Source organism: Xenopus laevis, chromosome 2S (genome assembly GCF_017654675.1).
Source record: "Xenopus laevis strain J_2021 chromosome 2S, Xenopus_laevis_v10.1, whole genome shotgun sequence".
Classification (NCBI taxonomy): Eukaryota; Metazoa; Chordata; class Amphibia; order Anura; family Pipidae; genus Xenopus; species Xenopus laevis.
This window is the reverse complement of record NC_054374.1, coordinates 168,245,038-168,270,282: the sequence shown is the minus strand read 5'-3', so window position 1 is coordinate 168,270,282 and position 25,245 is coordinate 168,245,038. Positions and strand designations below refer to the sequence as shown.

Below are 25,245 nucleotides of genomic sequence, written 5' to 3'. Positions count from 1 at the left end.
TTATAAGGATATAATTTACAGGATATTCATGGCTTTTGTGTATTATATATATATATATCAACATTCATCTCTAATATCTAAAAGATATCTGCCAATTTATATCTTTCTCTCATTTTATGGCTGGCTGTCTCTATCTATCCATCTGTATGTCTTTTTATCTATCCAATTATATATTATTTTTGTTATCAGTGGCGTAATTACTGGGGGAGCAGGGGGTCCGATTGGGCCAGGGCCCGCACCCCCTCAGGGCCCCCCCAACAGCTCACACGCCACGATTCCCGGGTGGTTCTAGGTGTACGGAGGGGGGCAGGGGGCCCAGCAGCACGTCCCGCGCCAGGGCCCGCACCCCTCTATTTACGTCACTGTTTGTTATTCTATGTCTGTCTCTATCTATTATCTGTCTGTCCGTCTGTGTCTCTGTCTATCTATTTGTCTCTATGTATCGCTTGAAATGTATCAGTCTATTCCTTGGCCTGCACTGATATAGAATATACAGTATATATCTATATCTCATCCAGTGCCTATAAACTATTGTGTCACCCAATCAGCCCCTTGGGCCCAATACAAATGTAGCACATAAATAATGTTTCGATGTTTCTGAGCACCAAATCATAGATATGAGATATAACAGAGATATGAAATATAACAGAGATATACCAGAGATATGAGATATAACAGAGATATGAAATATAACAGAGATATACCAGAGATATGAGATATAACAGAGATATGAGATATAACAGAGATATAACAGAGATATGAGATATAACAGAGATATGAGATATAACAGAGATATAACAGAGATATGAGATATAACAGAGATATGAGATATAACAGAGATATAACAGAGATATGAGATATAACAGAGATATGAGATATAAAAGAGATATAACTGAGATATAACAGAGATATCACAGAGATATGAGATATAACAGAGATACAACAGAGATATGAGATATAACAGAGATATGAGATATAACAGAGATATAACAGAGATATGAGATATAACAGAGATATGAGATATAAAAGAGATATAACTGAGATATAACAGAGATATCACAGAGATATGAGCTATAACAGAGATACAACAGAGATATGAGATATAACAGAGGTATAACAGAGATATGAGATATAACAGAGATATAACAGAGATATGAGATATAACAGAGATACAACAGAGATATGAGATATAACAGAGGTATAACAGAGATATGAGATATAACAGAGATATAATAGATATATGAGATATAACAGAGATTCAACAGAGATATGAGATTTAACAGAGATATGCGATATAACAGAGATATGAGATATAACTGAGATATAACAGAGATATCACAGAGATATGAGATATAACTGAGATATAACAGAGATATCACAGAGATATGAGATATAACAGAGATACAACAGAGATATGAGATATAACAGAGATATAACAGAGATATGAGATATAACAGAGATATGAGATATAACAGAGATATGAGATATAACAGAGATATAATAGATAAATGAGATATAACAGAGATTCAACAGAGATATGAGATTTAACAGAGATATGCGATATAACAGAGATATGAGATATAACAGAGATATAACAGAGATATGAGATATAACAGAGATACAACAGAGATATGAGATATAACAGAGATATAACAGAGATATGAGATATAATAGAGACATGAGATATAACAGAGATATAACAGAGATATGAGATATAACAGAGATATGAGATATATAACAGAGATACATCAGAGATATGAGATTTAACAGAGATATGAGATATAACAGAGATATGAGATATAACAAAGATATAATAGCGATATGAGATATAATAGAGATACAACAGAGATATGAGATATAACAGAGATATAACAGAGATATGAGATATAACAGAGATATGAGATATAACAGAGATACAACAGAGATATGAGATATAACAGAGATATGAGATATAACAGAGATATGAGATATAACAGAGATATAATAGATATATGAGATATAACAGAGATATGAAATATAACAGAGATATACCAGAGATATGAGATATAACAGAAATATGAAATATAACAGAGATATACCAGAGATATGAGATATAACAGAGATATGAGATATAACAGAGATATAACAGAGATATGAGATATAACAGAGATATGAGATATAATAGAGATATAACAGAGATATGAGATATAACAGAGATATGAGATATAAAAGAGATATAACTGAGATATAACAGAGATATCACAGAGATATGAGATATAACAGAGATACAACAGAGATATGAGATATAACAGAGGTATAACAGAGATATGAGATATAACAGAGATATAATAGATATATGAGATATAACAGAGATTCAACAGAGATATGAGATTTAACAGAGATATGCGATATAACAGAGATATGAGATATAACTGAGATATAACAGAGATATCACAGAGATATGAGATATAACAGAGATACAACAGAGATATGAGATATAACAGAGATATAATAGAGATATAACAGATATATGAGATATAACAGAGATATGAGATATAACAGAGATATGAGATATAACAGAGATATAATAGATAAATGAGATATAACAGAGATTCAACAGAGATATGAGATTTAACAGAGATATGCGATATAACAGAGATATGAGATATAACAGAGATATAACAGAGATATGAGATATAACAGAGATACAACAGAGATATGAGATATAACAGAGATATAACAGAGATATGAGATATAACAGAGATATGAGATATATAACAGAGATACATCAGAGATATGAGATTTAACAGAGATATGAGATATAACAGAGATATGAGATATAACAAAGATATAATAGCGATATGAGATATAATAGAGATACAACAGAGATATGAGATATAACAGAGATATAACAGAGATATGAGATATAACAGAGATATGAGATATAACAGAGATACAACAGAGATATGAGATATAGCAGAGATATGAGATATAACAGAGATATGAGATATAACAGAGATACTTCAGAGATATGAGATATAACAGAGATATGAGATATAACAGAGATATGAGATATAACAGAGATATAATAGCGATATGAGATATAATAGAGATACAACAGAGATATGAGATATAACAGAGATATAACAGAGATATGAGATATAAAAGAGATATGAGATATAACAGAGATATAACAGACATATGAAATATAACAGAGATATGAGATATAACAGAGATATAACAGACATGAAATATAACAGAGATATGAGATATAACAGAGATATGAGATATAACAGAGATATAATAGAGATATGAGATATAACAGAGATACAACAGAGATATGAGATATAACAGAGATATAAAGAGATATGAGATATAACAGAGATACAACAGAGATATGAGATTTAACAGAGATATGCGATATAACAGAGATATGCGATATTACAGAGATATAACAGAGATATGAGATATAACAGAGATACAACAGAGTATGAGATATAACAGAGATACAACAGAGATATGAGATATAACAGAGATATGAGATATAACAGAGATATGAGATATAACAGAGATACTTCAGAGATATGAGATATAACAGAGATATGAGATATAACAGAGATATGAGATATAACAGAGATATAATAGCGATATGAGATATAATAGAGATACAACAGAGATATGAGATATTACAGAGATACAACAGAGATATGAGATATAACAGAGATATGAGATATGAGATATAACAGAGATGTAACAGAGATATGAGATATAACAGAGATATAACAGAGAAATGAGATATAACAGAAATATGAGATATAACAGGGATGTAACAGAGATATGAGATATAACAGAGATATGAGATATAACAGAAATATGAGATACAACAGAGATATGAGATATAACAGAGATATAACAGAGATATGAGATATAACAGAAATCAGAGATATGACATATGAGAAATAACAGAGATATAACAGAGATATGACATATAACAGAGATATAACAGAGATACAACAGAGAGATGGATAAAGAAATATTTATGATACAGACAGAGAATGATTTCCCTGTAGCTTTTATTTCTCTCCCATTTGTCTGTTTGTGTCTCTTCCCTTCCCTCAGTCTCCTGTGTGTGTGGCCCCTCCATCCAATCCCCTGTCTCACCCCCTATTTATTTCCATTACTATAGATATGGGGGGGTCACTGCCCACAATCCTCGCAGATGTGAAATTCCCCCGAAATTCTTATTATTCAGTGGTTGCTAATTTGTAACTAACCTCTGCTTTGATCGGCCAAACTGTATCGTTGAGATTTGAGAAATTGTATCGGTAAATGGCACAACCTCCTCCTCAAGGGATTTATTTGTGGGGAAAATCTAATATTCAATTTGTATGAAACTGCTGGTTGGGGGGATAAAACCTCCAGATCGGAGTTCGGTTCTGCATCTCGTTGCGATTGTTGCACAGACAAAATATCTTATAATGTGGCTGGAGAAAATCGTTTGATTTGATTGTATCAATTTATGTTTTTAATTCGTTGAGGGGGAAATGTTTAAATATAATTTCCAAAGCCAAATCTCCATTTTCTCTTTAAACGAAAAAACTCATTGATATCGAAGAGGAATCGAGAGAAACTAAATGTGTCGGAAATAAAAGCGGAAATGGAGTGAAATGATTTGTTCCGTTATAAGATGAATTGTTTCCGATCCAATCGGATCCGCAGCTAAAAGTCTCCGCTTTCTCCTCATTCCGCATTAATTGAATTATTTCTTGATATTTTGCTTTTTATTCCATCGCACATCACTAAACCCGCAGCGATTGTACAGAAATATATAAATAAATAAATAAACAAATAATAAATAAATAGAAAATAATTACACATTAATTAATTAATCAATTAAAAATAAATAAAATAAATTAAATTAAATAAATAAAATAAATAAATAAAAATAATGTTTCGGGTTTCTTGGTCTCGGGAGCGTTTCATTAGCGCTAATGGGATAAAGGGGAGAAATAAAAGAAAGAAGTGGGGAGCTGTGAGGGGTGTGTTCTGAAGGGGTTAATATGAATGATCAATGAGTGGGAGGAGCCCCAATAGTCTCAGTTGTTATTGTGAAGTAAAGAGACACCGCCTTGTCTGTATCAGACTCCCCGCCAGTAACATTATAACCCGAGTCCGGACACAGACTCACAGCTGAGGGGACACAGAGAACCAATCAGACGCTTTCCCGTGAGTCAGGCTCCGCAGCTGTAGGAAGTATCCGCGTAACTCCGCTCCGCGCTCCCCAGTTGACTTTGTGGGAATCCAAGTTGTGAAGCTCCCGAATTTCTCGCTCCTTCCCCCAGACAAGGCCCAGCTGTTCCTCTATGTACAAAATGGATTATTCTTACCTCAACTCGTATGACTCGTGTATGGCGGCAATGGAAGCCTCCGCCTATGCGGATTTCAGCTCGTGCGGTCAGAGCAGCAGCTTCCAGTACAATCCCATGAGGAGCAGCTTTGGGGCCAACCCGGCCTGTCCCCCCCTCACTCCTTCCAACTGCTCCCTGGGGACCCTCAGAGACCACCAGCCTCCCCCTTACTCTACAGGTACCGACACACTGACAACAACAACAACTACACAAAATACACAAACTACACAAATGGGGACAATTTAGTAGAACCTCACACACCCGGGACTGTCTGTCTGTCTCTCATCTCTGTCTCTCTCTATGTCTGTCTATCAATCATCAATCATCTATGTACCTCTCTCTCTCTCTCTCTCTCTCTCTCTCTCTCTCTCTCTCTCTCTCTCTCTCTCTCTCTGTGTCTCTCTCTCTCTCTCCCCCTCTATCTATCTATTATCTATCTATCTATCTATCTATCTATCTATCTATCTATCTATCATCTATCTGTCTGTCTGTCTGTCTGTCTGTCTGTCTGTCTCTCTCTCTCTCTCTCTCTCTCTCTCTCTCTCTCTCTCTGTCTGTCTGTCTGTCTGTCTGTCTGTCTGTCTGTCTGTCTATCTATCTATCTACTGTATCTCTCTCTCTCTCTCTCTCTCTCTCTCTCTCTCTCTCTCTCTCTCTCGCTGTTTATCTCTCTCTGTCTCTCTGTGTCTGTCTGTCTGTCTGTCTGTCTGTCTGTGTATCTCTCAGTTATGTATCTATCTATGTATTGACTGGGGGCTTTGGGACATTTCATTGGTGGGGCCACAGGTGCGGAGCTGGTTGCGCAGTGATGGAATGTTGGGAATAAGAAGCCCATGGCTAATAACACTTCCACATGGCAACTGACTCATCCACATGGGGAGGGACCAACCCCTGCGACCAGGGCAGCCATCAGGGGGGGACAGGGGGGAGAGTTGTAGGGGGCCCCGAGGGTAAGGGGGCCCCAGGCACGCCACACTTACTTGATTAGCTGGGCCCCCCATCTTTCTGAGAGCTGCTGACTTCGGGAAGGCATAGACGTTTAAGGGGCCCTGGCCACCAATTTTCTTATAATGTGTGGAGGGGGGGCCCTGGCCACCAATTTTTTTTTCTCATGTGGGGTCCTAGCCACCAATATTTTTTAATGGGGGGGCCCTGGCCACAAATGTTTTTTTATGGGGGGCACTGACCCCCAATATCTTTTTATTTTTTATTAACATGTGGGAACCCTAGCCACCAATATTTTTTTTGTTTTTTTACTGTGTGGTGGGGGGCGGACCTGTAGGTGGGGCTTGCGGTGGGCACAGCCCAGGGAATTTTGTCGTATGGGGCCCTGTGATTTCTGATGGCGGTCCTGCCTGCGACTACTGGTTGTTTAAAGGGAATATAAACCCAACACCAACACATCCGTATTTACCTTCTGTAATTCTCCACTATCCATCTATTCCTCTTTCTTTATAAGAGTTTATAATTATGTGGCTCTGTCATTGTCCGTCTGTCCCTCCCTGCACTGCTGCTTCCGACTCTTCACTCATTGTACCAAAACCTCAGCTACCTTGGTCTGTATTGTTTTAGTAATCAGAACCAGCAGTGACTGCAAAGAGCCCAACAGACTCAGACAGTAGCACATAATTATATATATATATCTATATAAACCAAGTGATGGATATTGGAAAGTTGCTTAGAATTGAATTTGGGGATAAATGTAAATGTAATGATGCAAAAATGTATTTTATCTAAATGTTTGGGGTTAATTCCCTTTAACAAACAGCTCTATGGGGCTTTTCAGTTGATTCTGACCCATTATTGAGCCCAAAACAAATCACTTGTTCTCTTCAGCGTTTGTGGGGGTTACATATTATTTATAGAGAGAACTGTCTGTCTGTTCCTGGGGGTTCCCTGTGGCAATTTACTAGAATTTCTGATCATTTCTCATTTCTGTGTCTCACTTTAGTCTAGTGACCGGTATAAGCGTCTCGTGTAGAATAAATATAATAAAGGGCAAGATAATAATATAAGGGGCCCCAGCAGGACACACACAGGGGGTCAGACAGAGAGGGAACCCAGAGCTTTTCTTGGCTGGGAAAAAAACCTTCCTCGAAACGCTCAGTATAAAACGCTCAGTATAAAACGCTCAGTATAAAACGCTCAGTATAAAACGCTCAGTATAAAACGCTCAGTATAAAACGCTCAGTATAAAAAGCTCAGTATAAAACGCTCAGTATAAAAAGCTCAGTATAAAAGCTCAGTATAAAAAGCTCAGTATAAAAGCTCAGCTCAGTATAAAAGCTAAGTTATAAAAGTTCAGTATAAAAGCTCAGTATAAAAAGCTCAGTATAAAAAGCTCAGTATAAAAAGCTCAGTATAAAAAGCTCAGTATAAAAAGCTCAGTATAAAACGCTCAGTATAAAAAGCTCAGTATAAAAAGCTCAGTATAAAACGCTAAGTATAAAAAGTTCAGTATAAAAAGCTCAGTATAAAAAGCTCAGTATAAAAAGCTCAGTATAAAAAGCTCAGTATAAAAGGCTCAGTATAAAACGCTCAGTATAAAAAGCTCGGTATAAAAAGCTCGGTATAAAAAGCTCGGTATAAAACGCTCGGTATAAAAAGCTCGGTATAAAACGCTCGGTATAAAAAGCTCGGTATAAAAAGCTCAGTATTAAAAAGCTCAGTATAAAACGCTCAGTATAAAAACGTCAGTATAAAACGCTCAGTATAAACGCTCAGTATAAAACGCTCAGTATAAAGCTCAGTATAAACGCTCAGTATAAAACGCTCAGTATAAAAAGTTCAGTATAAAAAGCTCAGTATAAAAAGCTCAGTATAAAAAGCTCAGTATAAAAAGCTCAGTATAAAAAGCTCAGTATAAAACGCTCAGTATAAAAAGCTCAGTATAAAAAGCTCAGTATAAAAAAGCTCAGTATAAAACGCTCAGTATAAAAAGTTCAGTATAAAAAGCTCAGTATAAAAAGCTCAGTATAAAAAGCTCAGTATAAAAAGCTCAGTATAAAAAGCTCAGTATAAAAGGCTCAGTATAAAACGCTCAGTATAAAAAGCTCAGTATAAAAAGCTCAGTATAAAAAGCTCAGTATAAAAAGCTCAGTATAAAACGCTCGGTATAAAAAGCTCGGTATAAAACGCTCGGTATAAAAAGCTCGGTATAAAAAGCTCGGTATAAAAAGCTCGGTATAAAACGCTCGGTATAAAAAGTTCAGTATAAAACGCTCAGTATAAAAAGCTCAGTATAAAAAGCTCAGTATAAAAAGCTCAGTATAAAACGCTCAGTATAAAACGCTCAGTATAAAAAGCTCAGTATAAAAAGCTCAGTATAAAACGCTCAGTATAAAAAGTTCAGTATAAAAAGCTCAGTATAAAAAGCTCAGTATAAAAAGCTCAGTATAAAAAGCTCAGTATAAAAAGCTCAGTATAAAAGGCTCAGTATAAAACGCTCAGTATAAAAAGCTCAGTATAAAAAGCTCAGTATAAAAAGCTCAGTATAAAAAGCTCAGTATAAAACGCTCAGTATAAAAAGCTCGGTATAAAACGCTCGGTATAAAAAGCTCGGTATAAAAAGCTCAGTATAAAAAGCTCGGTATAAAACGCTCGGTATAAAAAGTTCAGTATAAAACGCTCAGTATAAAAAGCTCAGTATAAAACGCTCAGTATAAAACGCTCAGTATAAAAAGCTCAGTATAAAAAGCTCAGTATAAAACGCTCAGTATAAAACGCTCAGTATAAAAAGCTCAGTATAAAACGCTCAGTATAAAAAGCTCAGTATAAAACGCTCAGTATAAAAAGCTCAGTATAAAACGCTCAGTATAAAACGCTCAGTATAAAAAGCTCAGTATAAAAAGCTCAGTATAAAACGCTCAGTATAAAACGCTCAGTATAAAAAGCTCAGTATAAAACGCTCAGTATAAAACGCTCAGTATAAAAAGCTCAGTATAAAAAGCTCAGTATAAAAGGCTCAGTATAAAACGCTCAGTATAAAAAGCTCAGTATAAAAAGCTCAGTATAAAAAGCTCGGTATAAAAAGCTCGGTATAAAACGCTCGGTATAAAAAGCTCGGTATAAAAAGCTCGGTATAAAACGCTCGGTATAAAACGCTCGGTATAAAACGCTCGGTATAAAAAGCTCGGTATAAAACGCTCGGTATAAAAAGCTCAGTATAAAAAGCTCAGTATAAAAAGCTCAGTATAAAAGGCTCAGTATAAAACGCTCAGTATAAAAAGCTCAGTATAAAAAGCTCAGTATAAAAAGCTCGGTATAAAAAGCTCGGTATAAAACGCTCGGTATAAAAAGCTCGGTTATAAAAAGCTCGTATAAAACGCTCGGTATAAAACGCTCGTATAAAACGCTCGGTATAAAAAGCTCGGTATAAAACGCTCGGTATAAAAAGCTCAGTATAAAAAGCTCAGTATAAAAAGCTCAGTATAAAAAGCTCAGTATAAAACGCTCAGTATAAAAAGCTCAGTATAAAAAGCTCAGTATAAAACGCTCAGTATAAAAAGCTCGGTATAAAACGCTCGGTATAAAAAGCTCGGTATAAAAAGCTCAGTATAAAAAGCTCGGTATAAAACGCTCGGTATAAAAAGTTCAGTATAAAACGCTCAGTATAAAAAGCTCAGTATAAAACGCTCAGTATAAAACGCTCAGTATAAAAAGCTCAGTATAAAAAGCTCAGTATAAAACGCTCAGTATAAAACGCTCAGTATAAAAAGCTCAGTATAAAACGCTCAGTATAAAAAGCTCAGTATAAAACGCTCAGTATAAAAAGCTCAGTATAAAACGCTCAGTATAAAACGCTCAGTATAAAAAGCTCAGTATAAAAAGCTCAGTATAAAACGCTCAGTATAAAACGCTCAGTATAAAAAGCTCAGTATAAAAGGCTCAGTATAAAACGCTCAGTATAAAAAGCTCAGTATAAAAAGCTCAGTATAAAAAGCTCGGTATAAAAAGCTCGGTATAAAACGCTCGGTATAAAAAGCTCGGTATAAAAAGCTCGGTATAAAACGCTCGGTATAAAACGCTCGGTATAAAACGCTCAGTATAAAACGCTCAGTATAAAAAGCTCAGTATAAAACGCTCAGTATAAAAAGCTCAGTATAAAACGCTCAGTATAAAACGCTCAGTATAAAACGCTCAGTATAAAACGCTCAGTATAAAAAGCTCAGTATAAAACGCTCAGTATAAAACGCTCAGTATAAAAAGCTCAGTATAAAAAGCTCAGTATAAAAGGCTCAGTATAAAACGCTCAGTATAAAAAGCTCAGTATAAAAAGCTCAGTATAAAAAGCTCGGTATAAAAAGCTCGGTATAAAACGCTCGGTATAAAAAGCTCGGTATAAAAAGCTCGGTATAAAACGCTCGGTATAAAACGCTCGGTATAAAACGCTCGGTATAAAAAGCTCGGTATAAAACGCTCGGTATAAAAAGCTCAGTATAAAAAGCTCAGTATAAAAAGCTCAGTATAAAACGCTCAGTATAAAAAGCTCAGTATAAAAAGCTCAGTATAAAAAGCTCAGTATAAAACGCTCAGTATAAAAAGCTCAGTATAAAACGCTCGGTATAAAAAGCTCGGTATAAAACGCTCGGTATAAAAAGCTCAGTATAAAACGCTCAGTATAAAACGCTCGGTATAAAAAGCTCGGTATAAAACGCTCGGTATAAAACGCTCGGTATAAAACGCTCGGTATAAAAAGCTCGGTATAAAACGCTCGGTATAAAAAGCTCAGTATAAAAAGCTCAGTATAAAAAGCTCAGTATAAAAAGCTCAGTATAAAAAGCTCAGTATAAAAAGCTCAGTATAAAACGCTCGGTATAAAACGCTCGGTATAAAAAGCTCGGTATAAAACGCTCGGTATAAAAAGCTCAGTATAAAAAGCTCAGTATAAAACGCTCAGTATAAAACGCTCAGTATAAAAAGCTCAGTATAAAAAGCTCAGTATAAAAAGCTCAGTATAAAACGCTCAGTATAAAACGCTCAGTATAAAAAGATCAGTATAAAACGCTCAAGCAGAGGAATGCGAGTAGGAGCTGTCATACTGGTTTCTCCCACAAGGCTGAGTTACACATCTCGCTGTACATCTCCGAGAGTCAGAACCGCCAGTGACCAACTCTATGGCTCCTGCTGCCAGTGCGGCACAACATGAGTCTGGGATTAACTACAGGAACATCGGTATCAGATCTTTGACTGAGCCAGTCAACTTCTACTATGTTATTGTATCACAGGGACAGTTCCCCTTTAATAGATTTGTGTCCCACAGGCAGGACAAGTGGGGGCTGAAATGATGTCCAAACCCACAGTTACTCCCCCCCCCCCCGGGCAACAGCAGTCATGTTACCTCCATAGCCTTATACAGCAGCATATAAAGGGCAACTCCACCTGAAATTGTATCATGAAATGAAATCTAATTCTAATCAACTTCCCAATATCCTCCTCACTCTCTGCACTGCTGCCCCTGACTCCTGATACAACTTCCCAATATCCATTCATTCCTCATTCTCATTGGGTTTATAGTTCTGTGTAACTGTCATTGTGTCTGTCCCTTTCTCTTCTCTGCACTGCTGCTTCTGACTCCTGATACAACTTCCCAATATCCATTCATTCCTCATTCTCACTGGGTTTATAGTTCTGTGTAACTGTCATTGTGTCTGTCCCTTTCTCTTCTCTGCACTGCTGCTTCTGACTCCTGATACAACTTCCCAATATCCATTCATTCCTCATTCTCACTGGGTTTATAGTTCTGTGTAACTGTCATTGTGTCTGTCCCTTTCTCTTCTCTGCACTGCTGCTTCTGACTCCTGATACAACTTCCCAATATCCATTCATTCCTCATTCTCACGGGGTTTATAGTTCTGTGTATGTCATTGTGTCTGTCCCTTTCTCTGCACTGCTGCCTCTGACTCCTGATACAACTTCCCAATATCCATTCATTCCTCATTCTCACTGGGTTTATAGTTCTGTGTAACTGTCATTGTGTCTGTCCCTTTCTCTTCTCTGCACTGCTGCTTCTGACTCCTGATACAACTTCCCAATATCCATTCATTCCTCATTCTCACTGGGTTTATAGTTCTGTGTAACTGTCATTGTGTCTGTCCCTTTCTCTTCTCTGCACTGCTGCCTCTGACTCCTGATACAACTTCCCAATATCCATTCATTCCTCATTCTCACTGGGTTTATAGTTCTGTGTAACTGTCATTGTGTCTGTCCCTTTCTCTGCACTGCTGCTTCTGACTCCTGATACAACTTCCCAATATCCATTCATTCCTCATTCTCACTGGGTTTATAGTTCTGTGTAACTGTCATTGTGTCTGTCTCTTCTCTGCACTGCTGCTTCTGACTCCTGATACAACTTCCCAATATCCATTCATTCCTCATTCTCACTGGGTTTATAGTTCTGTGTAACTGTCATTGTGTCTGTCCCTTTCTCTTCTCTGCAGTGAAATCAGGGCCGGAGGGGGACTGGATAGGAATAACTGGCAGGCAGTAGAACATATTAATTTCTTGGTGTTATTTGTCCTTTAAGTGACTGTTGAAAGCGCAATGAGCATTCCTATGAAATGAATGTAAATTGGCCACCCAACTGTTCCTCTATACTGGGCAGACTATTCTCTATATGAGATTATACAACAAATTGATTGGTCCAGACACAGAATGACTTGCCATTAGGTCTGTCACTATATAAGAACTAATACAAAATAGCCAATGTTATTGGGTAACAAGGTAAATGCTTATCGATAACCACAGTACATATTGGACCATATGTAGTTGAAGAACCACAAAATTATTAACATTTAAAAGAATAGGTTTATTTTCCATAGTTAAAACAAAAAAGCCTGACGCGTTTTGTGTCACCAGAGGACATTAATGATATACTTCCTGGTTCTTCAAATACATATGGTCTGGTATGTGCCTGTGATGATGTTCTCTTGTGTCACTATATAAGAACTGATGATGTCATACAGTGGGTTGTCTGCTCTATATTGGTTCCTTGACAATAACCACTATTTCCTTTCTTCTCCCCCAGTCCCTTACAAGTTCTTCTCAGACCCGTCGAGCATTAATGAGAAGAGGAAGCAGAGGAGGATCCGGACCACCTTCACCAGCTCCCAACTCAAAGAGCTTGAGAGGGTATTTGCCGAGACTCACTACCCTGACATCTACACCCGAGAGGAGCTGGCACTCAAGATCGACCTGACGGAGGCCCGAGTCCAGGTATCTGACCTGTTACTGCTGAGATGCCCACTCACCCTGTGTAATTGGGGGATCATGACCCACTCCTGGCACAGAGATACCCACTCACTCTATGTCATTACTCCTGGCACAGACATACCCACTCATCCCGTGTTATTAGGGTATAATGACCCACAATGGGTCCCTGTTCTCTTCTCACTTGCCCATTCTAACGTCCCCATTTCTCCTGCTTTTCATTGAAATACCAGGTCTGGTTCCAGAACCGACGGGCCAAGTTCCGCAAGCTGGAGAGGGCAACCAACTCCAAGGGTGGAAGTTCCAACAATGGAGGATCTGGCAATAAGAAGTCCGATGGACATTCCTCTTCAGAGGATGATGAATCCAAGGAGTCCAACTGCAGTCCAACCCCAGACAGTACCGCTTCTCTGCCAACCGCAGGAAACCTCAGTAGCCCTGGGGGCAGCTTGAGCCCCAGCCCTGGTGCAGTTTCAGGTCTTGTGCCGACCCACACGGTGCAGACCCTCAAGGGCCCAATCTGGCCTGGAGTCCCAAGTAGCCACAGCACCAGCACAGCTGAGCTCCTCAAAGCCTGGCAACCCGCCGACGCAGTGCCAAGCCCATTCGCTGGCGTCCTCTCGACATTTCATAGAAAGCCCAATAACCTGAAGGCAAATCTGTTTTAAGCCCTACTGTGCCCATCAGGTACATCCCAAGCAAGGAAAGAACAGCAACATTAGGCAGCAGCCAGTAAGAACAAGTAACTGTCCCACCATGACGCCATTTTGCTTGGGAAGCTGTGGACTTGTTTGGCTCATTCCCATGGCCTGAGGTATCCCGGCTGAGATGACTGTAAGCAGCAGGGAGCTGGGGCTTTAGGGAACTTGAGGGACACCCTTGAGGTACAATAGACTTGACTCAGAAGAAGGACCAAATGTTTTATGATTGTGACAAAATATAAAGAACTTTACATAGAGTTGCCATGTTTACTGGGCCCCCCTGCTCTGCCTATTCCAGACCTTGATTTCCTCCTCTCAACCAATCCAGTTTCTTCACCCTCATAATCCCACCTCTTCCTGTTCCTGTCAACAGGCCACACACACTTTGCTTTTGTTACTTTTACTTTATTTAATATTTATTGTATTTAACTTGTTTTATTTTAAATATATATATATTCCTGTATGGGTAGTACTGACTATACAAGATGTACGAGAGCTTCTTCTCTCTCAGTGACAGGTTTCAAACTACAGGCATGAGCTGTGGAGATTCCTCTCTCAAAATGGCCGCCTCTTGTAGGCTGCGGTGTGGAGATTCCTCTCTCAAAATGGCCGCCTCTTGTAGCCTGAGGTTTAGAGATTCCTCTCTTAGAACAGCTGCCTCTGTCACCTTCAGTATTAAGGCTGCAAACGGCCACAAACGGCCCCTCTGTAACCTGAAGTACTGACAAAGCTCTGACAAAATGGCCGCCTGAAGTAACAAAGTTCTCACAAAATGGCCGCCTCCATAGCCTGTGGGAAAGGAAACACATGAACTTGATCCTGTTGGCTGTGTGTAAATTCTCTTCATATCAGAGTCTGAAATGTGACACAAGATGAATAAAGTCAGACTGTATGTAAGTACTCGTGTATAGGAACGTACGTGATTAAACATGGCTGTCTCATACACACACGTATTGTGTCTCATTCATTTCCCTTTACAGAACAGAAAATGGTCAGTGAGGGTTAAAGGAAAGATGGGTCACAGGAAGAATATTTACTGTTGATTTTCTTCCCTTCTGAGGGTCACAGCCACTTCCTGCTGCTACTTCCTGTCTGCCAAACACACAGCAGCCCAGTGTTGCTTTATGGCAGTGATTTGAGACTCACAATTAAAGTTCTGGCCTGTGGAAGAGACAATGAGAGCTGCCATTGCAAATACACAGCCAGCAGCCAATAAGAGGGCAGGACAGGTCTCAGCATAGGATTTTATTGTCAGGATACACATGTTCCTCAAGACATAAGGTTATTGAGTTTGGTGCCCCCCCAAAAACCTTCAGAGGGGCCCCATTTAAATGAAAAGTGAGGAGGCCACTAGGAGATGAGTGAATTTGGCTCAGACCCGGGTCTGACCCCCGAGCGCTGCCTATAGACAGATGTCAAATTAAGTACAAAATCTACAAAGCAAACCAATAAAAAAAATATAAAAAAGGGGCGACCCACACCCTCCTACTCAATGGCAGTTGCAGCTCCCCCTACAGGCCTGGGGGTCTCACAGCATCGGGTGTCCCTTTATCAAAGTGAGTGCTGCAACAAATACACAAGTTACACGGGGCAGTGCTGTGGGTGCAGGCGACTTACCATAGTACAAGGTTACCACGCTTGCACACCCTGGCTCTCCAGGACATGACAAGCCGGGGGACAGTGAAGGAGGCCTTGGCAACCTCAATTGTAGCAACAAAGAAGAATTTCACTGGCACTCGAAGGTTCATTCAAGCAGGTACAAGCCCTGGCTGACTTTATTTTGCGAAGGTGCAACGTTTCGGGGTAAACCCCTTTGTGAAATTCTTCTTTGTTGCAGGAGACATACAGACACGTGGGTGCAGGAGACTTACAGACACGTGGGTGCAGGAGACTTACAGACACGTGGGTGCAGGAGACTTACAGACACGTGGGTGCAGGAGACTTACAGACAAGTGGGTGCAGGAGACTTACAGACGTGGGTGCAGGAGACACAGACGTGGGTGCAGGAGACTGACAGACACGTGGGTGCAGGAGACTTACAGACACGTGGGTGCAGGAGACTTACAGACGTGGGTGCAGGAGACACAGACGTGGGTGCAGGAGACTGACAGACACGTGGGTGCAGGAGACTTACAGACACGTGGGTGCAGGAGACTTACAGACACGTGGGTGCAGGAGACTGAAAGACACGTGGGTGCAGGAGACTTACAGACACGTGGGTGCCAGAAGGGAGTGCAGGGAGCAAATGAATGTGATTGGCCTAGAAGTCAGGCATTCCGATGCCGTCACACTAACTCTGTACTGAGGCACTGGGGGCTTTCTCCCATCCTGGGGAGCAACAAGACCCCTCCTGCTAGGGAGAAGTCCTGGGCCCACCCACATTAGCCCCCCATTAGGAACCTTCCCTCTCTGGGTAAGTGAATCCACTCTCTCCCCAGTATTTTACTACACAGCTCCCATTCTCTTTTCTTCTTGGTTCTGGGCTGCTCTCTTTCCCATGGCCAATCAGCAGAGCTCGCACTTGCCTGAAAGAGTTTCCCACAGTAGTGATTTGTCTGGGGGGCAGCAGCAGTGGTCCGCTCCATTACTCTGGGCATCCACATCGATACACCAGGATGAAGAATCACTTCTGCTGTCTGACCATGGGAAAGAGAGCAGCACAGGGAGTAGAAAGTGCAGTTAGTGTTAGTGTGAGCTCAGATCTTGCCCAAAGTTACAGACTCCCTTTACTAAATGGAAGATGAGAGCCCCGTTGTGCTGCCGGTGCAGGAGGAATATTGGGGTCTCTGACCTCATCTCCATACTGGGGGGTAACTGTGCAATTACACAAAGTTCTCTCTCCATAAATCACTGCCAATCCCATGTGCCCTTTCCTCCTGCTTCTGACATGCTCAGCTGCCCCCCACCAACGACCCCCCATTAACAGGAGGAGGAGAAGGATGGGGGTCCCTGGGGGCTGAGACCACACAAGGTACAGAAACTCCCAGAGTTGTGCAAAGAACTTGTGTAAACACCGAGGAAGGCCACGCAGAGTACAGGGTAAGGCCACGGAATCAGTGCTAAGGCCACGGCTGGGAAAGTTGTGAGTGGGCTTCTTGCTGGCTCTCTGCAGGTTCTCCAGTGGGATCTGCTTGTGGGTGGGATCCAGCACCCCCACCTCCTCCAGGTCTTCCTCCACTTTATCACTGGGGGGGAGAAGCAGAGAATCAGTGGCGCAGGGTGAAGGTCAGTATCAGTTGTGAGTGGGAAACTGAGTGGGCAAGTGGAAAGTTCATTGTGGCCCCTCTCAGCACATTGGCCCCACTGTTGAATTAAAACACAGGCTGCATTACAGGAGGGATTACTGGGTGGGGTTAGGGCACCCTCTAGTGGCAGCTCTGAGTATTCACACTCACACAATGGTAGTGGCCAGGAGTCTGTGACTCAGGCTGTGGGTGGGGCTTATTCAGGATTACAGAAACATATAGCATTTCATTACAGGAGCAGTTCATTGTGTCAGTACCAGAACCAGTTCAGGATTTGGACTTACCCCAATTCATCCCATTTGTCTCCAGGACTTTGGGTGGAATGACGAGTTTTCTATGTTATTATATTGAGTGTAAATGATAAAATATTATCTCTACCATTAACTAGTCGTGTCCCTGATCCTCTAACAGAATCCTGAGAGTAACTGTGCGCCCTTAACCCTCTGTGTGCTGATTAACCATTGGACTGCTGCTAGCAAGTGTGTCCATTATATTAGGTTTCTGACTGTCATCCTGCCCATGTGGGGGTGCAGCTCGGGGGGCTCATGTACAACGGGGGGTCCCTCACATTTGGGCAGAGGAGGGGGGGAGCGAAGTCTGGGGGTGGCACATTCAGGTCACCACATTCCTCATCAGGCAACGTACAACTGTTTATCTGTTTTTGTGGGGGGCAACTGCCTGCGCCTGACCCTCAGGTGGCAACATGAGGTGTGGGACCCCCTCCAGAATATAATAGGGGGGTTTATATTATTATATTCTCCTCAACGAGCCTTCAACTTCATTCTTTTCCCTCAGGGCTTCTTACAGGAGAAGGAAAGCTACCAATGCAGTTTATTGCCAATAGATTAGCCACAATAGTACAAGCTATAACACTATATTTATTCTGCAGAATGCTTTACCATACCTGAGTAATCAGCTCCAGAAACTCTCTCTGTTTGTTTAGGATAGCAGCTGCCATATTAGCTTGGTGTGACATCACTTCCTGCCTGAGTCTCTGCCTGCTCACTGATAGCTCCGGGCTCAGATTACAGCAGGGAGGGAGAGAGGAACAAACTGGGCATGCTCAAGCCCTAGCCCTGGAGGTTTAAGCTGAAAACAGTTAGTCTGATACAGAAGCCCATGAGTACACAATAGAAGGAAAGAAATGTGCTGTTTGACAGAGGACTCAGAGCAGCATTACTTTGAGGGGTTACTGGTTTATTTATATAGACCTTTCTGATAAAGCTTACTTAGTTTTAGCCTTTACTTCTCCTTTAATTCTTTTCTGCCATGGCTTCTTCATTCTTTTTCATCATTCATCTTTTGCAGCATGGCCAGCCCCCCCCCCCTTACAAACTGAAATTACCTGGGCGAGGTGAACAGTTGCCCCTGTGGCCCCTAATGGCGGATCTGCCCCCAAGCCCATTGCTGCCCCAGTCATCTACATATACTATACTATATATATATATATAATGTTTTATGGGCAAATAGGCGCAATGTCACTGGGGCAGCATGGGAAATTCATATAACAGTTTCCTGCTACTTGATTGGTCAATCTGAGGGATCTAGTGGGCAGGGGACATTCATTAGCCCTGGGCAAGTTACGTGACCCTTTGTAAAAAAATAACTGGAGTAAATGTTATCACCATGTGACATAAAATGTTGGGGTTAGGGTTCACCTTTAAATGAACTGTTAGTCTGATGTACAGATGGACATTCTGAGACAATTTGCAATTGGTTTGAATATTTTATTATTTGTGGTTTTTGACTTATTTAGCTTTTTATTCAGCAGCTCTCCAGTTTGTAATTTCAGCCATCTGGTTGCTAGGGTCCAAATTCCCCTAGCAACCATGCACTGATTTGAATAAGAGACTGGAATATGAATAGGAGAGACCTGAATAGAAAGAGGAGTAATAAAAAGTAGGTATAACAATACATTTGTAGCCTTACAGAGCATTTGTTTTTTTATCAGAAACTGTTGAGTTTCTAAAATCCTGATGAGTGATGTGTCTCTTTCAGTTGCCATACGAATAGTCAGCCAGCACTCACCACTTTGATATATGGTTATAACGACCAGGTGCGCGTCAATAGGTGTCCACTTTCACCAGATTCAGTATCCCACAATCACAATAGACAGCACCAGTCTTGAAGATTTGGTAAAAAAGCCTTTATTGGAACTTCATGGCTTCATCTGAATAAGCGCAACAACGTTTCAAGCCGCATGGCCCTTTATCAAGTTAACTTTAACTTGATAAAGGGCCATGTGGCTTGAAACGTTGTTGCGCTTGTTCAGATGAAGCCATGAAGTTCCAATAAAGGCTTTTTTACCAAATCTTCAAGACTGGTGCTCTCTTTCAGTTGCCTCCAGCTGCCAGTCCTTGGGTGCAGCACAATCCACTCATTCTAGTTTTGCCTTTCTGTCTCCCCCTCCAATAATTACTCCTGACAGGTCCTGTTACAGACTAGACCTCAGTCTCAATTCAGGGATATTTGCCCTTTAATTTAGAAGAACTGGGGGTGCAGACATAGCGAAGCACCACTAGATGTCAGTGTGTTTTCTGTTTAAGTGTAAAGCTGCCCAGGAACATAAAGAGCCTCAAGTGAATCTCTGTCTGATTTGGCCCCTACACCTGATCATTTGGCCCCTACACCTGATCATTTGGCCCCTACACCTGATCATTTGGCCCCTACATCTGATCATTTGGCTCCTACACCTGATCATTTGGCCCCTACACCTGATCATTTGGCCCCTACACCTGATCATTTGGCCCCTACACCTGATCATTTGGCCCCTACACCTGATCATTTGGCCCCTACATCTGATCATTTGGCTCCTACACCTGATCATTTGGCCCCTACACCTGATCATTTGGCCCCTACATCTGATCATTTAGCCCCTACATCTGATCATTTGGCTCCTACACCTGATCATTTGGCCCCTACACCTGATCATTTGGCTCCTACACCTGATCATTTGGCCCCTACACCTGATCATTTGGCCCCTACACCTGATCATTTGGCCCCTACACCTGATCATTTGGCTCCTACACCTGATCATTTGGCCCCTACATCTGATCATTTGGCCCCTACATCTGATCATTTGGCTCCTACACCTGATCATTTGGCCCCTACACCTGATCATTTGGCCCCTACACCTGATCATTTGGCCCCTACACCTGATCATTTGGTCCCTACACCTGATCATTTGGCCCCTACATCTGATCATTTGGCCCCTACACCTGATCATTTGGCCCCTACACCTGATCATTTGGCCCCTACACCTGATCATTTGGTCCCTACACCTGATCATTTGGCCCCTACATCTGATCATTTGGCTCCTACACCTGATCATTTGGCCCCTACATCTGATCATTTGGCCCCTACATCTGATCATTTGGCTCCTACACCTGATCATTTGGCCCCTACACCTGATCATTTGGCCCCTACACCTGATCATTTGGCCCCTACACCTGATCATTTGGCCCCTACACCTGATCATTTGGCCCCTACACCTGATCATTTGGCTCCTACACCTGATCATTTGGCCCCTACATCTGATCATTTGGCCCCTACACCTGATCATTTGGCCCCTACACCTGATCATTTGGCCCCTACACCTGATCATTTGGCCCCTACACCTGATCATTTGGCCCCTACACCTGATCATTTGGCCCCTACACCTGATCATTTGGCTCCTACACCTGATCATTTGGCCCCTACATCTGATCATTTGGCCCCTACATCTGATCATTTGGCCCCTACATCTGATCATTTGGCCCCTACATCTGATCATTTGGCCCCTACACCTGATCATTTGGCGCCGTGGCCAAGCCACCTGCTGTTGTTTGTGGCCTCATTCCTGTGTTGTTTTATTATCATTCCCTGTCTGTTGCAGTACAAACCAGATGGTGGCGCTGTTCTGTTGAAGTCCTGTGGGACATTGGTGTTTGGCTTTAACCAGTGAGACGTGGTACTGCGGCAAATAAATTCCCCTCCCCCAGTCTGTTCGGCCCAGCGAGTGACTAAAGTAAGTGGAGCCACAAGGAGCAGAACCTGGGGGTGTGTTTGTGTGGCCCCTAGTTGCTGGGTGTCTGGTGCATGTGGACCCCCCGGGCAGGGTTCTGACTAATATTAGGAGCTGTGTGTTTGGATCAGATCAGTGGTTTCTCTGTGCACCCCTGCCCCCGCCAGCCAAGGATTTTAAGAACAAAATCTGCTGATTCTGCTGTTTGTGTTTCATTATTGTCACTTCCAGAGGCAAATGACTGAGATGCTGCCAGTGCCCCCCCCCCCTCGTCTGCCCAAAATGACAGTGGGGGTATTTGTTCAGAGCCAACGCTGGAGCAATTAATTAGCCAGACCTGCCTCCCTCCCCAGAGTTGGACCAAAGGTTACGATTTCTATAAGGGACGGTCCCCCAGCCCTGGGCTCCACCCACATTGATCTCCATGGCAACAAAAAATATGGGGGTGAGACAATCCCAAAATGTTAGAGCCGTGTGTATCTCTGCAGTCTCCTCCATCCGTCTGGCCAAGGCCTCTCTGACACCCCCATTGCTGCCCCATAATCCCTCCAGCTGCCCAATCACTGCCCCATAACTGCCCCCCTGTCTTTCTGGAACTCCTGGACATAGAGATATAGGGGCTTCTGCCGACCAGTGAATAAGCCACAGACACAGGTCACACGTTGCCCAAACCCAACATAGGGGGCCCCAGTGTATATTAATTTTTTGCACCAGACATTAAATGATATAACATTATGGTCACTATTACCCAGGGGTTCAATGACTTGCACATTTGCTATAAGTTCTGGCTCATTAGAGATCACTAGATCCACAATAGCATTTTTTCTGGTTGGCTCCTCAACAACCTGTGCCATAAAATTGTCATGTAACAGTTTATAAACTTGTTCCCATTAACTGATCTGGCAGTACTGTTGCTCCAGTCAATATCTGGGTAATTAAAATCCCCCATTATCAATACTTTACCCAAACTAGCAGCCTTTTCTATTTGCATCAGGAGCTTTGCCTCCTCCTCGTCACTTACATTAGGGGGTCTATAGTGACCCCTACAATTAATTTGCTGGACTCTTTACAATTGGTGAAGAACTCCACCCATAAGACTCTGTCCCTCTGAGGGAAGAACACAATGTAGTTGACACTGGCTCCAAACCACCGAGGTGTCTTACCTGAGAGGGAACCTTTCCTGAGTCTGAGTTGCCCTTTAACCAGAAATCTCTTTCTACCTTCACAGGTAAACTGAGGTCTGTCTCGCTGACCCAGTGATGAGTGTCACCCCCACCAACCAGGAGATGCTGAATCACCCGTCATGGAACCCGTCATCCTCCTCCTCTGGGGTCGCTTCTCCTCCTTGGACTGATAATGCCCTCCATGCCCTGAAGGAGATTTCAGAAACTGGGCCTGGAAATGCATTATTGCCCCAGTACTTGTACAAATTATATAGTGAATAAAATACCCCCTATTGTAAAATATAAGAATATTATAAGTAACCAATTTCTATGACCATATAAAATCACCCAATGCTTTTATACAGGTCATGAAACTCCACAAAGTTATTTCTAATATCCTCATATTTTTCAACAAGAGATACTTTATTTATTATAATACACAAATTTTAGTGAGTCATGTGACAGAAATGACATCACTACTCACCATTTATAACTGATGACATCACTAGTCACCGTTTATACGGATATAATTTACAAGATATTTATGGCTCTTATGGAGAGAAAAGGAAGAGTGTAGAGAATAAGAATATTATAGAGAAGATGAAGAGTGTAGAGAAGAGTGTAGAAAAGAGGAAGAGTATAAAGAAGATGAAGAGTGTAGAGTGTGTGTAGAGAAGAGGAAGCGTGTAGAGAAGAGTCTAGAGAAGAGGAAAAATTTAGAGAAGAGGAAGAATGTAGAGAAGAGTTAAGAGTAGAGAGTAGAGAAGAGTGTAGCGAAGAGGAAGAGTGTAGAGAAGAATGTAGAATGTAGATAAGAGTGTGTGTAGAGAAGAGGAATAGTGAAGAGAAGAGGAAGAGTGTAGAGAAAAGTAAGAATATAGAGAAGAGTGTAGAGAAGAGGAAAAGTGTAGAGAAGAGGAAGAATGTAGAGAGGAGTGTAGAGAAAAGTTTAGAGAAGAGGAAGAATGTGATGAAGAGAAAGATTGTAGAGAAGAGGAAGAGTGTAGAGAAGAGTGTGTGTAGAGGAGAGTGTAGAGAAGAGGATGAGTGTAGAGAAGAGTATAGAGAAGCTGAGTGTAGAAAAGAGGAAGAGTATAGAGAGATGGAAGAGTGTAGAGAAGAGGAAGAGTGTAGAGAAGAGTGTGTGTGTGCTTTTGAGTATATATATATATATAGATATGTGTTTGTATCTTTGGCATGTTATACAGCATTGTATATTCTTTTCTTTTGTTATCTTGACATACTCAATCTGCGTAATATATTCTATTGTGTTTATGGAAAACTCATCATCATCATCATCATCATTTATTTATATAGCACTGTCAAGATACACAGTGCTTTACTGCAGTTATAGCAAACAGGGAATAAATGGTGGATAACAGACAAGGATTACAGAGTACAATAGAGTTTACAAACTAAAAGGTTAGGGTACAATTGAGACATTAGGATTATATAAACACTTTGTCATTTTTGATGCAGCAATGATTAATTAAGGTACATCGAATAGGCCTCTTTAAACAGATGGGTCTTTAAGGAGCGCTTGAAAGTTTGGAAGGAAGGAGAAAGTCTGACAGCTTGTGGCAGAGAGTTCCAGAGAAAAGCAGAAGCCTGAGAGAAGTCTTGTAGATGAGAATGGGCAGAAGTGATCAGAGGAGAAGTGAGGGAAGATCAGAAGCAGAGCGTAGGTTTCGTGAAGGAGTGTATTTGGAGATTAGAGATGAAATATAGGGAGGGGTTTCATTATTAATGAATGTGAGTGTAAGTAATTTGAATTTGATTCTAGAAGAGATTGGGAGCCAGTGAAGGGACATACATATGGGAGCAGCTGATGTTGAGCGGTGAGATAGATGAATGAGTCTAGCGGCCGCGTTTAGATCAGATTGGAGTTGTGAAAGGTGACTTGTTGGAATACCTGTGAGGAGTAAGTTGCAGTAATCAAGGCGGGAGATGATGAGAGACTGAATCAGTGTTTTAGTTGATTCTGAGCTGAGATAGGGTCGTATTCGAGCAATGTTGCGCAGTTGAATACGACAAGATTTTGCAAGTGTTTGAATGTGTGGTGAAAAAGACAGATGAGAGTCTAAGATAACTCCTAGGCAGCCTGTGTGGTGGAATGAAAGGTGGTGTTGTTTACTGTGAGTGATATCTGAGGGACAGGGGAAGATCTTGGAGGAAATATAATGAGTTCTGTTTTAGAAAGGTTCAGTTTCAGGTGTGACATCCAGGAGGAGACAGCAGAGAGACAGTCTGTGACTTGGGAAAGGACAGAATTAGAAAGATCAGGAGTAGACAAGTAGAGTTGGGTGTCATCAGCATAAAGGTGATACTGAAGTCCAAATGACTGAATAAGTTTTCCTAGTGAAGTTGTATAGAGCGAGAACAGCAGGGGGCCAAGAACAGAGCCTTGAGGAACTCCAACAGAGAGTGGGAAAGTAGTAGAAGTAGAGTTAGAGAAGGAAACTTTAAAGGAACAGTCAGACAGATAAGATGTAAACCATGAGAGAGCAGTGTCCCGAATGCCAGCTGAGTGTAGAATGT

General features: G+C 41.2%; 1 protein-coding gene across 1 annotated transcript; it reads left to right on the top strand.

Moving 5' to 3' along the window:
- The first annotated feature begins 4,999 nt into the window (after positions 1-4,999).
- On the top strand, positions 5,000-15,285 carry LOC108710089 (paired mesoderm homeobox protein 2A). The gene is made up of 3 exons (XM_018250488.2): positions 5,000-5,565; positions 13,414-13,601; positions 13,829-15,285. The coding sequence occupies exons 1-3, from the start codon at positions 5,343-5,345 to the stop codon at positions 14,261-14,263; spliced, it is 846 nt and encodes a 281-aa protein (XP_018105977.1). The 5' UTR covers positions 5,000-5,342; the 3' UTR covers positions 14,264-15,285.
- The last annotated feature ends 9,960 nt before the right edge of the window (positions 15,286-25,245 follow it).

Coding starts and splice junctions, on each gene's coding strand:
- LOC108710089 (XM_018250488.2), top strand. CDS start 5,343: ATGTACAAAATGGATTATTCTTACCTCAACTCGTATGACTCGTGTATG. Junction 5,566..13,413: donor GCCTCCCCCTTACTCTACAG/GTACCGACACAC, acceptor CTTCTCCCCCAG/TCCCTTACAAGTTCTTCTCA. Junction 13,602..13,828: donor TGACGGAGGCCCGAGTCCAG/GTATCTGACCTG, acceptor TTGAAATACCAG/GTCTGGTTCCAGAACCGACG.